The 16595-nt window shown below is 45.7% G+C and overlaps 1 protein-coding gene across 7 annotated transcripts in view; it reads left to right on the top strand.

Annotated features, from left to right (window-relative positions):
* Nucleotides 1-16595, top strand: part of LOC146174899 (uncharacterized) — a 266551-nt gene that overhangs the window by 190499 nt on the left and 59457 nt on the right. For 5 of the 7 annotated variants that reach the window (XM_084584108.1, XM_084584110.1, XM_084584107.1 and 2 more), the window contains one exon: nt 13241-13321. The exons of 1 other annotated variant lie outside the window; for it this stretch is intronic. In XM_084584108.1, coding sequence (XP_084440234.1) covers nt 13241-13321 — 81 coding nt within the window. Of the gene's footprint in view, nt 1-5082; nt 5133-13240; nt 13322-16595 lie in introns of all 7 variants that reach the window. One more of the 7 variants, XR_014702011.1, reaches the window with a different exon arrangement.

Below are 16595 nucleotides of genomic sequence, written 5' to 3'. Positions count from 1 at the left end.
GCGCGGAATACTGAGGCGTAAAAGACCACTACCCAGAACCATGAGTAGCTGGTGCTGACACTGGGAGACGGTTTGGCAATAACGGGAAATATGTCCAGCCAGCCCGCAAGTGTAACAAATTGGCCTGTTATCTGTCGTGCGCCAGGGATTGCGGGGTCTTGGAGCCGGTCGAATGAACTGCTCAGGTTCTCGAGCAGGACCAGGAGGCGGCTGAACGTAGGCAGGTTGTGGCGGAGCATATGTAGGTGGTCGGTCAACAACAGCCGCATATGTCGACGGGGCAGTGGCAGGCATGGATTTAGGGGCTGGAGGAACAAATTCAGCTACATGTTCTTGAATCATCATCATCATAATCAGCCTGACTATACCCACTGCATGGCGAAGGCATCTCCCATATTTCTCCAATTAACCCGCTTATGTGCTAACTGCATCCACTTGACCCCTGCGAACCTTCTTAATCTCATCCGCCCACCTAACTTTCTGCCGCACCCTCCTACGCTTTCCTTACCTTGGAATCCAGTTTGTTACCCTACGCGACCATCGGGTATCCTCTCTTCGCACTACATGTCCTGCCCATGCCCATTTCTTCTTCTTAATTTCTACTATAATATCGCTAACTAGAGCTATTTCTCTGACCCACTCTGCTCGCTTCCTATCTCGTAATGTTACCCCTACCATGTTTCGTTCCATAGCCCCCTGGATTGTCCTCAGCTTAAGTAGAACCCTCTTGATTAACCTCCACGTTTCAGCCCCGTAGGTGAGTACAGGTAAGATGCAACTGTTGTATACTTTCCTTTTTTAACGATACCGGTAAGCTGCTAGCCATAATCTGCGAGTGCTTGCCAAATGCACTCCATCCCAATCCTATTCTTCTTGTTATTTCCTTTTCATGGTCCGGATCTGCAGTTACCTGTCCTAAGTAGACATATTCGCCTAATTATTCCAGTACTTCGCTACCTAATGTAAACTGCTGTTCCTTCCCGAGGCTGTTGAACATTACCTTAGTCTTCTGCATCTTGATTTTCCAGCCTACCTTTCTACTTTTCCTGTCTAGGTCATCAATCATTATTTGGAGTTCATCCCCCGAGTGCTTAGCAATGCAATGTCATCAGTAAATTGCAAATTACTGAGGTATTTTCCATCTACCCTCATCCCTAACTGCTCCCATTCCAATTCTCTGAATACTCTCTCTAAGCAAGCTGTGAATAGTACTGGGGAGATTGTGTCTCCTTGCCTACCTCCTTTCTTTATGGTAATTTTGTAACTTTCTTTATGCAGAACTATGGTTGCTGTGCGGCCACTATATATATCTTCCAGCACTTTCACGTACGGCTCGTCTATCCCCTGATTTAGTAATGCCTGCGAAATCAGAGGGTTCATGTTCTTGAATAATCTGGCGCAAACTGGGAGCTTGGTGTGATGACGGCTCTTCATGGCAGGACCTAAGGGAGCACTGGCGAGCAACTACTTCCGAATGAAGATCTTGATTTATGGCTGGAGTGCAGAATATTCACTTGCACCTGTCAAGCCAGCAAGCGGCTCAATGTGCCGTGGTGTTATCGCGTGTTATGGCCATTTGTGTGTATAGTTTATCAAAACTTGGACACCGTGTGACAACTTCTGCGACGGTAGGGATATCTCGAGCTGTCAGCATCTGAAAGGCGTTGTCATCGATGCCTTGCAGAATGTGCTTTATCTTGTCGGCCTATGACATCTGTGCATTAACGCGTTTTCACAAGTCGACAACGTCCTCGATGAAACTCGTAAAATTCTCGCCAACCTGCTGAGACTGCGCACGCAAGCGCTGTTCAGCGTGAAGTTTTCTCACAGCCGGACGGCCGAAAACTTCTGAGAAGCTGGCTTTGAACATGAACCAAGATGAAATGTCCGCTTCATGGTTCCGAAACCATAGATTTGCTACACCGGTGAGATAGAAACTCACGTTGCTTAACTTAGTTTCCGTGTCCAATTTGTTTTAGGCGCTATCCCGCTCATTGTGTTTAAGCCAGTCCTCGACGTCATGGTCGTCAGTGCTGCTGAAGATGGCGGGGTCTCGCTGGCGGAGGGAGCCGGGACGGTGATGGGCGAGCCAACTTGTACGGCTTGGTGGTTGCTGTCTTCAGGCATCGCAGGCGGTGGTAACGGGCGGCTGTGGAGTTCCAGTTCGAGAGGATAGATCTTAACCGGCAGCTCCACAGCTCCACCAAATGTAAGATGGGGGTTTATTGAGGCACTCGGACTTCGCAGATCAGCGACAGCAAACATAGTCAGGACCAACACACGAAGCGATCACGATGCCACTTACTCGAACGTTTCCTGTGCACTTCTTCCTATTCACAACGCATATACCCATCCGTGCATCGCAAGCTTGACGGCACAAAAATGTAGGGGTAGTAACACTACACGCCATGAAGAAGGCCATGTTGAATGCACCAAAAGTGTCGCTTATCAGTTCTACCTCTCCTGCGGTGCCAACTAAATATAACAAAATTGACAATGTCCCAACACACGCCTTCAAGAGCACGTAGCAGAGCACGAACGTCCGTAACCGAAACAAGAATTCACGCATCGCGGCCCACTATCTCCGGTGCGAGGTGAGCTCACCTTTGTTCGGATCAACAAAACAATTGCCTCGCCACTTCGATAAGACAACACAAGAGGTAGTGGAATCTTTTTACACCACTAAACATCAGGACTCGCGCATCATAAAGCCGAACATATTTGTAACAGACTTTGAGATTGCATATCTGGACAGAAGATGGTAAAGAGGTGGCCTACTTTTCACATACTTTTCATATTCGTTGTTTTTTTTTGCACCTTTAAAAATTTCCTTCCTTTTTTCAGTAATTTCTTTAGCTCATGCGTATAAGTAGTCTACCATGTCAAAAAAAACTTAAAAAATAGTCAGTGCTCATCCTGTATCGTCCTTCCTTAGTCACCATCTTTTTCGTCTCTTTGATATGGTCATGCTACATTTTTGACATTTATAAACACACTTTCTTCTGTGCACAGTAAGACATAATATCTGCTCTTTCATGAATAATATAGGGTGAAGTTTGCGGCGACACATTCTCTTTTACAAGGGCTTGCAGAGTAAAGAATAAAACCACCATATTCATCATCAGCCATAATTATACCTACCACAGGGTTAAAGCCTCTCCCACATTCCTCCGACTAACCCGGTCCTGTGCTAGATGTGCCCACATGACCCCTGTGAACGTCTTAATCTCATGCGCCCACCTAACTTTCTGCCATCCCTTGCTACCTGTAAACTTAATTTGCTATCCTTAGCTACCACCGGTTATTATCTCTTCGCACTACATGTCCTGCCTATGACAATTTCTCCCTTTTAATTTTTACTATATAATGTCATTTAGTGGAGTTATTTCTCGGAAACACTGGACACACTTTCTATCTCTTAACGCCAATCCTAGCATTTTCTCTTCTGCGCTGTGGTCAATTTATCTATTACCCTTTCGACAGGTATTCCGTGTAACGAAAAATCTAACATAGACATTTCGTCAGACGGAATTAAAAGCTCTGCATTAAAGTGTTCAATTTCGTTCCCAACATGCTGCAGAGCGCCTCTATTTTTCTTTGCCAGTAAAAGTAAATAGTGCCTTCTTATTGTATAACTGTATACTGGTGAGAGTTTGTAACGGGTGCTTTCAGAACCTTGCAGAATACTCTTTAAATGTATTGCTGTGCCTTTATGGAGCGATTATGGTAGGGCACACAGGCAGTTTCATTATTAGCGATGCGAGTTGAGTTGGCTCTGATTTGCTCTTTTACAGTCGAATTACGATGAAGGCACGCAAACATACACATACACTATATATATATATATATATATATATATATATATATATATATATATATATATATATATATATATGTATATATATATATATATATATATATATATATATATATATATATATATGTGAAGGAAAGAAGCCAAAAGTCGGCGAGGCCAAGAAATGCATTGGGGCGTGTAATTTGTCATTTATTTTTGAAATTTTACTTCGATAATCACACAGATTAGTAATATAATCTGTTCAGGGGAAAGATAATTAAATTCAAAGTAGAAGGAAAAACAACGTGCCGACGGTGGGAACCGAATCCGCGACCTCCGAATATAGCGTCCGGTGCTCTTCCAACAGAGCTATATCGGCCGCTGTGCCTCCCGCTACTTTCTTGGGTACTAATGTTGTTTGTATACGAACCTTGAGAGTGTTCACCAGCGCCACCCTCAACTGTAGCGACGGACGTGTAACGTCCTGTGTTACCGCCTGCGTCACGTAGAACGTGATCAAGAGGGAAGGTGAAAGCTGTGCTAGAACCCTCTTACGCTACCTATGGCTTCAAGACTGCCAGAGCCGAGACCCCCGTAAGCTACAAGCAGATAAGTGAAGGGGAAATGAGGGTGCTCGTTATAATACATGAAAGAAAGAAGCCAACAGTCGGCGAGGTCAAGGAAAGCATTGGGGATTTTGACGTAAACGACACTATTTTTGTGGTTGAAAGCACTGCAACATTGAAACCTATGACACAAAAACACACTAGGAGTTTAGTGAATGCAAAAACTATTCAGCACTCCATTGGAAGCTAGTTATTTCAAGTTCGACAGATGAGCAGGATGCTGTCTCGTTATTAAACACTCGGGCATTTTTTCAAGTGATAATTTAAGCCAACCTAATGAGAAGCAAAAAGCTTGTAAGAAACGCGTAGGAAAAGCTTGCAGGAAAAAAATCTTGTACGAAACGCAAGAAGTTTGCATCTTTCCATATTTTGCCATTTTTCTTATTATACCCTAAAATTACCATTCAAACAGTACTGCGATATGCGTTTTATATATCAGCCAACATTAACTTTCCTTGACAATGTCCCACGTGTAATATTTAGGCAATTTGATATTACCTGATATAGAGGTCAAAACGCTGAAAAATGTTTACCTAAGGCCAATTAACGTTTCATGCGCAATAAATGCAGTATATTAGTGAAAGGTTATTTCGAACTATCGAAAGTGGGGTATATGTTTTGTTTCGTTAAGATATTAAATTTTTCATTTTCCACGTGCAGTTTTCACCACTCCCAAGCCCCAGCCTCCTTGCGATGACATATACAGAGGGGTGAGTAGGAAGTTCCGAAATAACTACAAGGCGAATATTTATTTTTTCCGTCCAAGGAAATGGCATAAGTCTTTGTTTCATACGCAAGTTCTTCTTTTAAGTGTGGCAAAGCTAAAATGTTAAAATATACTGTATGATTTAACATAAAAGATAAAATGTATCTCCACTATCTATTCCGTTACTTTGTGATGAACTCTACTTCTTAAGACACGTAATAAACGAATATACGAGGAAGTCAAACGGGTAATGAACTAAAATGTGAGAGAAAATTATTGACAACAAAACAAACGTTTAAGTGGTCGCTTTCATGGACGCAATTATTTTTCCATAAAAAAATGAAAATTTAAATTGTGTGTTTCCGCGTCTTTTAACTAAATTGTTTCAACTAGCGGCCGCCTGTGGAACCTGCAAATAATCTGTCGTTACACCACCATGCCGGAGATGTTGTCGCAGGGAGAGGCAGATCTCACAACATAACGCGCCCAAATGGTCCCTCGTTGTATGCTGGTTGCTGACACGTGAACCTGCGTAATCGATTGGTGGAGCCGTCACCATCGAGATCTTGACATGACCAACACACTGCAGCAGCCAGCGTAGGACTGCTAGTGGGGTTCGAGGCGGAGTGCGGTAGTTGTCCGTTGCTGTTTGCGTTGGAACACAGAGAGAGCGACGCTCAAATTCACATTTTCTTCGAACAACTGCTGTAAATAGCGCCCTCCGCTGGGTATTTCGGTATTTCAAAAAGCCACAATTGAATTCTCCTTTTCTGTTATACTTTTTAATACATTTTTGACAGGAAGAGAGGATGCTTAAGAGTTTCCACGCAATTGGGGTAACTTACCAAATTGAAATCGGCCTGTATATATCTTGCGGCAATAGCTGGCGACCACGATTATATAATTTTGGTAGATTCTCGGCTTTTGAAAGGGAAAAATTCCGTACAGACTTACACGTGTGTGGTCCTACGGCGCGCGAAGAGGTGCGGCGCAGAAGCCTAACCTCGATAGAGAACCTTTAAATTGCGTCGCACATCACAAACCGGTGAAAGATATATGACGCCTGCATTTGTACCCTAGTCAAATGTGCAGCCTAACCATAGTTATTCTTAACTGTGGTTATCGTACTACGTACACTTCGGTAAGCGTAAATCATGGTTCGCTGTTGTCACACAGCCTGCCACCTTTTTCGTTTACTTCATCCAATCGGCATTTGCTTCCAACAAACGAACTATCGTGATCATAAACAGAGCAAGCGGAATTAACAATTATCTTAGCTATTTTCAAATAGCGTTTAGGAAGCGATCCGAAGGTGTGCCCACGCTGTCCAACAAGAGCGCTACCCCGTTGACGACAATCCCGCAAACCAACCGCGCTAACACCTCGCCTACGGCAGGTCCCGAGCTCCGGCATGCGAAACACGTGCAGGAATTTGTAGTTATCGTTAATATTAACCAATGCAATAATATTGCCACCTGACGGTTCGAGGTAGCGCTTGAACGACAAAGAAGTCGGAGACTCTCGCGCGCTTCGGCTAGCTGGGACTGTGAACTCTTGATCTTGTGTCTTCGTGTTACCGTTTCTCGGGAACCTCTCTCTTGACTGTGTGTATCTGCCCCTGTTGCCGATACCCATAAATCCCTGTCTTCGTGACAGTTCTGGTGGAGCCGCTGGGTAATTGTCCTCTCAATGTCGCACACCCCTCCGCGAACCAACGACACCGAGCTTTTGCCTGTGGACACGCCAGTTCATCGCGGCAGCCGGAGGAACCTGGGCCTTCCTTCCGAACACGGGCCCTTGGAGTCCACTTCAACAACGAGCCTCCGGCCAGCCACGCAAAGCACTACGACAGTCATGCAAGGTACTCCTGTTTGCGTTCAAAACCCCCGAGTGCCGAAATCGTTCCATGGCACTGCGCATGAAGACGTTGAGGATTGGCTAACTCAGTTCGAACGAGTCGCCCCCTTTAATCAGTGGGACGACAACTTAAAGCTACGGAACGCCATTTTCTGCCTGGAAGACCATGCTTTGACATGGTATGAGAACCGAGAAGGCACAATAACATCATGACCTCAGTTCCGCCGTCTTATCGTAGAGGAGTATATCAGCCTGGATAAGCGCGTATGAGCAGAACGTGCTCTACAATCTCGAAAACAGATGCCAAACGAGTCCATCGTGATGTATGTTGAGGACATGGCGAAACTATTTCGACGTGCGGATCCCAACATGTCTGAAGAGAGAAAGCTGCGCCACCTTATGCATGAGGTTAAAGAACAGCTTTTTGCTGGTCTTGCGCGTAGCCCACCAACTACAGTTACCTCATTTTTAACAGAGGTGGTCACCATGGAAAAGGTCCTACACCAGCGCCGCTCGGCGGACTACGACAGCCCAATCCTCGCTAAAACTGCTGCCGAGCCTCTTACAGCTGCTGTAAGCAATACTGAATAGCTCCGAGATCTTATTTGCGATTGTACGCGAGGAACTGCAGAAGGTCTGTGGCACGTTCCAACCCAGGGGTGATTCTCTCGCACATATGATCCGCGAAGAGATTCAGCAAGTCACGCAGCCATCTCAGCATGTTGCTGAAGCTCAGGTACCCCTGTTCCTGATTATCCTCGTCTGACTTACGCTGACATTCTCCGACGCCCAGTTTCCGTCCAAGCTCCGTTGTCTACGTCACCACCAACCCAGTGCATGCCCGTCCAGCAGCCAACGCAATACATTCCTGTACAGCAACCAACGCGGTACGTGCGGCCACAGCGATCAAACATTCGACAAACGGACGACTGGCAGGCCCCTCGGAGCCGCTGCCTTTGCTACCACTGTGGGGAACCCGGTCACATTTTCCGGTGGTGCCCTTATCGGGAACTCGGACCGGACGGTTTTTACACCAACGCACCTAGACGCACGTTCGGACACCTACCTCGTGACATTGGAGACAACCTCGCACAAGAGAGCCTCCGGATGGCGCGCCGACAATCCAGGTCTCCATCCCCACGTCGGCAAACCGCTTCAACAACTGGTAACTTTCCGCGAGCACCGCCTGGTCGCTCGCCAAGCCCCCACCGGGAAAACTGTGTAGAGCGACCTCCGGGGGCGGGGCCGCTAAATGTCAGCACAAAGAAGTCCCCCCAATGAGAACAGATACGGATTTTGGAGCAGAAACGACAGCGTTTGGTTCACGAGACCGGCTATCGCTAGACATCCCTGTGTGCATCGATGGTCATAATGTCAGCGCTTTAGTGGATACCGGAGCAGACTTTTCGATTTTGAGTGGGAAACTGGCAGCGACCCTTAGGAAGGTTATGACACCATGGTGTAGCACGCAAATACGCACGGCTGGGGGGCTTGTAATTACTCCTATTGGACAGTGCACGGCTAGAATCCAGATTCCGACGTAAACGTTCGGTGTCAGCTGCGTCGTTCTCCGGGAATGTTCTCGTGATTTGATTCTCGGTGTGGATTTCCTGCGGGAATATGGCGCCATCATCAATCTCCGACAGCGAACGGTCTCGTTCTCAACGGAGAAAGCGGCTGCCAGCCCCACCGATGGCCAACGTACGTGCGCCCTACGGGTTTCAGCCGAGTGTGTTTCAGTGCCTCCCCGCTCCAGCGTGTTTGTGAGTGTTGTGTGCGACAGGCTTTGTGACGGGCCGATAATAGCTGAAAGCAACCGTTCTCTTTTATTTTCTCATGGCATCTGTGCAGCTCGAAGCTTAATTATTCTCAGCAATGGTCACTCTGAGCTTCTCGTCACGAACTTCACGAATGAATCTCGCCACCTCTATCGCTCTACTGCCATCGCTTTCGGCGGACTGTTAAAGGAAGTTTCTGAGTGTTTTGCGTTTGACGTTATTGATACTCCCAGTGTTCTAGACCACATCGATGTTAGCAGTGACCTTTCTTTCTGTCAACAACGCGCCCTGCGTGCCTTACTGCTGGAGTACGCCCCGTGCTTTGCCTCATCATCGAAAGTCCGGCAAACTTCTATCGCCAAGCATCGCATCTTAACGTCTGACGATGCCCGAGTTGTGACAGACCATCATGCTTTGTGTTGGCTAGCTAGTCTTCGAGATCCACCAGGACGTCTTGCACGGTGGAGCCTTCGTATGCAGGAGTTTGATTGCTCTATCGTTTATAAATCCGGACGTAAACATGAAGATGCTGACACACTGTATCGATCACCCGTGGAGTTGGCCCATGACTGTACGGATGAAGACGGCCATTTTCTTGGCATTATCAGTACCTCTGATTTAAAGGCCTGGCAACGGGCTGACCCAGACCTCAAAACTGCGATCGATCATCTGGAGGGTTTCGATTCTACAGTATCTCGACTGTTTGCTAAGAACTTGTCATCCTTCTGTACGCGCGACGGAATCCTCTACAAGAAAAGCGCCGGGAACAGTGACCGAGCCTATCTTCTAGTCATCCCTGCAGATCTCCGCGATGAAATCCTTCATGCTTGCCATGATGAACCCACCGCTGGACACTTGGGCTTTGCACGCACTCTTACCAGAGTGCGCCAGGCCTACTACTGGCCCAAACTTACCGCCACCGTTCATCGATATGTTAGAGGTTGCCGCGAGTGCCAGCGACGCAAGACACCGCCATTGAAGCCAGCGGGTTTCCTGCAGCCTATTCCCCCACGCTAGTACCATTCGACCAAATTGGTATGGACTTTCTTGGCCCTTTTCTTCTATCGTCAGCTGGCAATAAGTGGATTATTGTGGCTACAGATTATCTGACACGTTACGCGGTAACTATGGCGGTGCCACGTGCAACATCCTCCAAAGTGGCACAATTTTTCATGACGCAGATTGTCCTCCGCCATGGCGCCCCTTCATACGTCCTTACTGATCGTGGCAAGGCATTTACAGTGCGTCTTCTTGAAGAAGTTTTCCAACTAAGCCAGACACATCACTGAAAGACTACTGCTTACCATCCTCAGTCTAATGGCCTTACTGAGCGACTAAACAAAACAATAGCGGACATGCTCGCCATGTATGTTGATATCCGGCATAAAACATGGGACGATGCCTTATGTCACATTTGCATATAACACGGCCGTCCAAGAAACAACTCGATTCACTCCGTTTCGCCTAGTATACGGACGCGATGTACAGACCATGCTCGACGCTATGCTGTCATGTGCGGCTGACGACCAGCTGCTTACCGCTGACGCAGAAGAATTCACCAACTACGCTGAGGAAGCTCGCCAACTCGCCCGTAATCACATTACAAAACAGCAAGCAACAGGTGCACGCCGATATAACGACCGCCATCGCTATGTCGTGTTACAGCCTGGTGACAAAGTCTGGGTGTGGACACCTGTCCGGTGCCCAGGCCTGTCAGAAAAACTTCTCAATCGTTACTTCGGACCCTACAGAGTGTTGCGTCACCTCTCAGAAGTTACGTACGAGGTTATTCCAGACGGAACTGTACCGAGTTCTAGTCGTCAGTGCTCGTCTGACCTGGTGCATGTGCTTCGCATGAAGCCGTATTTTACCCGCTGAAAGTCATATTTGCCATCCGGAGCAGTTTTTTTTTCTGTGAGCTTGCGGTTTTTTTTTTCCAAGGGGGGGGGGGGGGGGAATAATGCCACCTTACGGTTCGAGGTAGCGCTTGAACGACAATGAAGTGTCTTCGTGTTACCGTTTCTCGCGAACCTCTCTCTTGACTGTGTGTATCTGCCCCTGTTGCCATAAACCCATAAATCCCTGTCTTCGTGACAATATAAAGTCAGAGATTATACTATCTTCCATGATCCTTGGAAAGAATAGAAGAAGGCGGTTTTCCAAAGACAATTTGTGCACCTGTAAGTGCCTTCGAATCTTGCCAAGCACTGCAGGGAATACAGGGGCTGTAACCGTTTGCTTGCTAAACTACTAATTCGTCTAGGCATTGTAATCGTTTGACAAGAGAAGTGTCAGAGCCTTACCATATCTCTAAGAGTCAGTATACTTGTGTCAGTGACCTATCTGTTGTCTTGCTTGAACGGCAGTTTTCACATCTAGGCGCGCCTGCATAATTGCATAAGTTTTTATGTTGCTATGTTTTCTTTGAGTACATTTTCTGCATTTCTTAAATAAACGCTTACTTGCGAGTTCGGCTTTGATGTCGTCTTTCTTGTCCCTGCCATGTGTGCGCTCTTAATTTTCAATAGTACCGGTAAGCTGGTAGTCATATTCTGCGAATATTTCCCAAATTCGCTCGATCCCAATCTGATTCTCCTAGCATGGTACAGACCTGCCAACCATGACCCCTTATAGTACTTGTTAACAATCTTTTTTTGTTGTGAGAGACTACTAAGTGAGTAAATTGGTTTCGAAATGTCCATTACTTTTTGATTCAGTCATTAACTACTTACACGTATCCTTAACTGATAAATTCCTTTTTTCCGTAACGTATGCTTCAGAAATGTACAATTCTACATTGTTAGTCGGAGATGTTTTTGCTTTTGGAGCAGACGTTTCACTCCTCGCATGCAAAGCACAATCGCATGTCGATTCGTAGCAGTGGCTTTGAAAACATGCTCTTAATCACTCGCTCTGCACGTCAACCACGGCCGTATGGGCGCCGCGCGCGTAGCAACGCGAGTGAGCCTAGCCCTATCACTCACCGTTCGCCAAATTAAGATGGGCGCTGCTAGGTGGTTCGCAGCCCGGTGAAATAAACGATAGCAGCTACTAGTCCTTGGGCATATTATTGAATTCTCCGTTCTGGATCAGGTCAGCATGTATGTTGTTGTCGTTGGGACGGTGTTAAAGAGGATAAGCAAATGCTCAGCTGATTCTAACAAGGCCATCACCGCTGCCTCGTTCTGAGATAGTTGAATTGAAGGAAATGTGAGAGAATAAATAAAGACAGAATTCAAAGAGCACTGATGAATCTGCAGTTGAGAAATGGGAAATCCTGAGAGTTGCTGCTGCACACTGTGCGTCGTGCACCCCTTGTGAAGATTTTGCTAGCAAGGCCGGAACTCGCGCCGTACATTGCAAACTTCCTTTCCTCGGCGCGCATTCGTTGCACTGCTATATATAACTAACAATATTATTACTATTAATAATATTATTAATAACAAATTAGTAAATGAGTTCACGCGGAAGGAAAGGCGCAGTATCTGTCACACGTTCTCCGGCAAGTGTGAGCTTGGGTAGTGGTTAGAGCGCCCGTCTCGGCTGCGGGAGGTGGTTAGTTCGAAACCCACCGCCGGACGCCCACTGGTAAAAATGGGTACAAGCGTCCCCCGGCCTGGCGTTCGGCTTTTCCAGGGGTGTGCGTTTGGGAGAAGCTCCGTAAACCCCGCTGCGCGCCCCTCCTCCGCAGTGTGCCCAAACCCAGTTTCGAACCTCGCAGCCTGCAAAGGTGGTTCTGTTTGTCTTGCAAAGGTACTTCCTTTGACCCTCACCTGAAGTGCTCCCTTAGAGCCTCAGCTGCAGCAGGCGTTCTTTGACGCGCGATCAAGTGTAGGATTATAGATGGCAAAGCGCTAAATAAGAACAATCTCCAAGAATCTCCCGACCAGATTTTAAAACGCTAAATAAGATCAATCTCCAAGAATCTCTCGACCAGATTTTATGCACAGATCACACGCACCCGAGATTTTTACCATGAGCCGAAAAAGGAATTCATCTTATAAAGAGACATACTTCGCAATAGCCGTCGTCAGCCAGCGAAGCGGCGGCGAGTGTAATGCAGGCATGCAAAACAAATAGAAACCGAATGATGGTATGGAGCCATCGACGCGAAGACCAAAGAGCCCTAGGTCCTAGGTGTGCTGTGCGACGTCAGTGTACATTAACAATCCCCAGGTTGTTCCCTTGGTGGACTTAGGAAGAGCGATGAGAAAATCGCGGAACGAAATTCAATGTTAAATAGAATACAGCCGTTATTCGCAGGGAGAGGCTTGATCATACTCCAAAACCAAACCTCCAAACCCGACACCCTAGCTAAACTATGCAAAACCATACTTAATGCAGCTTTCACTCGTATCACTAGGTTGCAGCCATGCTTAAATCCCCACATTTTGTTTTTCACGGTTGAAAAGTAGCGACTGGAACGTTATTTTACTATCTGTTATCGATATGAAGTAAACCCATCGTTACCTTTCAGAATGGTTATGCAAAAGAGTGTCATCACACGTGTCCTGGCCTTGATAGAAACGTCGCTTACAGAGACAACACTCCATGCATTGTAAGTATGAGTGTTTAGAGCACAATTTCGTTGGTGTTTTGTAATCTTTAGGATGCATATCTGAAAAGTAATTTTGTAGTTAAGCTTACAGGTAAGTGAGAGATAGTTTGGTTTGGTTTGTGGTGTTTAATGTTCCAAAGCGCCTCGGGCAAAGAGACGCCGTAGTGGAGAACTCCGGAAATTTCGACCACCTGGGGTTTTTTAACGTGCACTGACATCGCACAGCACACGGGCGCCTTGCTTTTCACCTTCATCGAAAAGCGGCCGCCGCGGCCGGGATTCAATCCCGCATAACATTGGAACCTCTAGTCAAGCGCCCTAATAACTGCACCACCACGGCGGGGCGTGTGAAAAGATTGAGTTTCTGTCTGAACACGAGGCTTTTAAATGGGGTTGTCCCGGCACTGCACTTACCTCCCTCTTGCTTTTTAATGGAAAAGAATACCTTACAACAGCAGTCGACTAAATAAATGTTCAGGTATCGCGCTTGTGCTTGCTGCAGTATTTTCTTCCGTCTTTCTCGGTGTAGAGAAATAAAAAGAGTTTGAGCGCGGAAGAGAGAACCTGCATTGTACATCATCAGTATCACCGAAAAAATTCAAAGGGTTTATTTAACGAACTGTGAACGTACATTTACGTTAAATGTTTTAAAATAATTTTTGTCAAACATGACAAAGTTTTTGCACTATGTTTTTCAAGAAGCAGATTTTGTACCCAGGGCTCTCTACTGTATGGAAATACAAAGCCGTCAGAAAGACGTTGCACGCGTATATGTTTCGGCATTCCATGCAAAGCCGCACCGCTATTAGTCATAGTATTGACGCTTAATAATTGTTTGTAGCTATGCGAACAAAAAACTCTGCCTAGATCAGTGCACTCAACCTTAATGAAGATCTTAACATTGAAGAATAATAATTGCACACTGCAGACCCTTGTGTGCAAGCAGGCGCCGATGGAATATACAAGCAAGAACAAAGAACAACAAATAAACAAAGCAAGAAAAAAAAGTGATTCAACTCAACTCAAATTTTTATTCTCATAAAATATATGAAGGAGGCGAAGAAAAAAGCTGCACGGAAGCAGCTTGAGGGGCCCTCAACTAATAATAATTAATAATAATTGGTTCACATGAAGGGAAAGGCGCAGTATCTGTCACACTTACTCTGTGGACACCTGAACCGCGCCGTAAGGGAAGGGATGAAGGTGGGAGGGAAAGTGGAAAGAGAGAAAGGTGAGCCGTAGTGGAGGGCTACGGAGTAATTTCGACCACCTGGGGATCTTTAACGTGCGCCGACATCGCACAGCACACGGACGCCACTTCGTTTCGCCTCCATCGAGACGCAGCCGCCGAGCTTGGGTTCGAACCCGCTGCACCACCCCGGCGGGGCGGGCCCTTGACTACCTTGCAAGAAACAGCGCAGTACTGATGCACGCACGATCCCTGAAGGCGGTAACAATTGTTTAATTTTAGATCAGAACTATTTTAAATGTAGACACAATACACAATCCTAGATCGCTGCGCTTGTATATTTGCACCGAAATGAAAAAAAGATTTTTGAACAGCAGTGGTTTTCAACATTCCGGAACATTTCTCCCCTCAAGAATGAAATTAATAGAGTGATAAAGCATCGAAAATTCATTTCTTGCAGAAGACGATTATTGAAAAGATACGAGTGTAGGAAGGAATGAATTCTTTAGCGGTTAAGTGAAGCATACTTAAGCATTGGCATTCGATGCAGTTTAGGAGTGTAGGCAAGCGGAGGTGAAGCATTTGAAGCCCATAGTTTGTTCTAGGTCGAGGTATTTTCCAAAATTCTGTGTGTCGTGTGGAACGTGAAGGTATTGCTTCGCGCAGATTTGAGAAGTTAGTTAATGCTGCGCTATTTTTTCTATTGCCATATTAAAACAGCCGGAGCAAGTTATATCTGTACATATGCTGGATTCTTCTGATCTTATGGTTCTGAAAATATTCTGTGGTATGTTGTGTGCATAAATCCTTTTTAATAATACGCATAGCCTTCTTCTGTTAGAATAATATCCTGTTGAGGCATGAATTAGTTGTGCACCGCACTAAATAACATTAATTTATGTGGGAAGCGAACAATGCTTTATAGAGTATTAGTTTTACTGACGATGGAAAGTTATAACGATCTATTAATGAGCCCACCTGTATTAATTATTTTAAGAACCAAATGCTCAATATTTTCCCACTGAAGTGCGTTGGAAACATAAACTCTCAGAGTTTTACAGCTGCTTACGATTTAAATATGAGTAGAGTCAAAGATTAGGAAAACATTTAAAGGCCTACATCTAGTAGGGAATATCGTAGCTGTTTAGCAATTACTTTTGATCTGTTTTCTTTTGACCAGTTGCTAAATTTATTTAGGTGATCATTCGCCTTATTAATTAAGCCTACTTGAGAAGCAGACGGAATAAGTATAACATCGGTATGCATTATGAATATTACATGTTTCTGATTGAAGACAATATCACAGGCTGAAGAGAAGCGGGCTTAGAATGCTTCATTGAGGAACACCTGAGACATTTTCATTAATTGGGAATTTTCACCATTTATATAAACAAACTGGGGTCTGTAGGCTAGATAAAATTTTATGATGTAATATTGTCACGTAGAGGTGACAAGGCCGTAGGCGCCAAAAGAGGACACAGGCGAGACATTATTGAAATTACCTCTTTATAGGGCTGACTTCTGCCCGCAAAATAACAACTCGGTTGCATCGATAGCAGAAAACGTGCTCTCCGGCCGTCGAACTGAGGATACTTGTCACACACGTCAACGCTCAATTTAAAGGCGGCAAAAAACCATCTAGATAAAGCCGCAAACGTGACTATCATAACCTGAAACATGGTCGAAACGCAAGCGAGCAGATGGAATCTTCGAGGTACATCTTGACGCAATTGCGCGACAGAAATAATGATAAAGCTTCGTATCGCGACCACGAGCATGAACAAATACAGAAACAATCCGCGCACTGGAATCACAGGGATAAGACTCCATGCCGCCGGCTGTCGAAAAAGAAGAAATAAAGATTTGAATAGATCGCAGCCATATCAGAGACCTCTTATTGCACAGCGTTCAGGTTTATCAAGAGTCTGTGGTTTATGTGGCCAGAGCTTGTAAAAAAAGCAACATATTGTTACGATACGGCAAGCCGATGAAGACAGGAGACAGAACATGACCGATGACGATGGTAGATGACGTTTAATGGATGTTCGCGGTGGGCCTAGCGCGAGCGCTTCTGCCCGCGCCACT

This window comes from Amblyomma maculatum, chromosome 11 (assembly GCF_055883805.1).
Source record: "Amblyomma maculatum isolate TAMU_Amacu chromosome 11, ASM5588380v1, whole genome shotgun sequence".
In the NCBI taxonomy this organism is placed as follows: domain Eukaryota; kingdom Metazoa; phylum Arthropoda; class Arachnida; order Ixodida; family Ixodidae; genus Amblyomma; species Amblyomma maculatum.
Note: the sequence above shows the minus strand (reverse complement) of the source record. Positions and strands in the feature narration are given on the sequence as shown.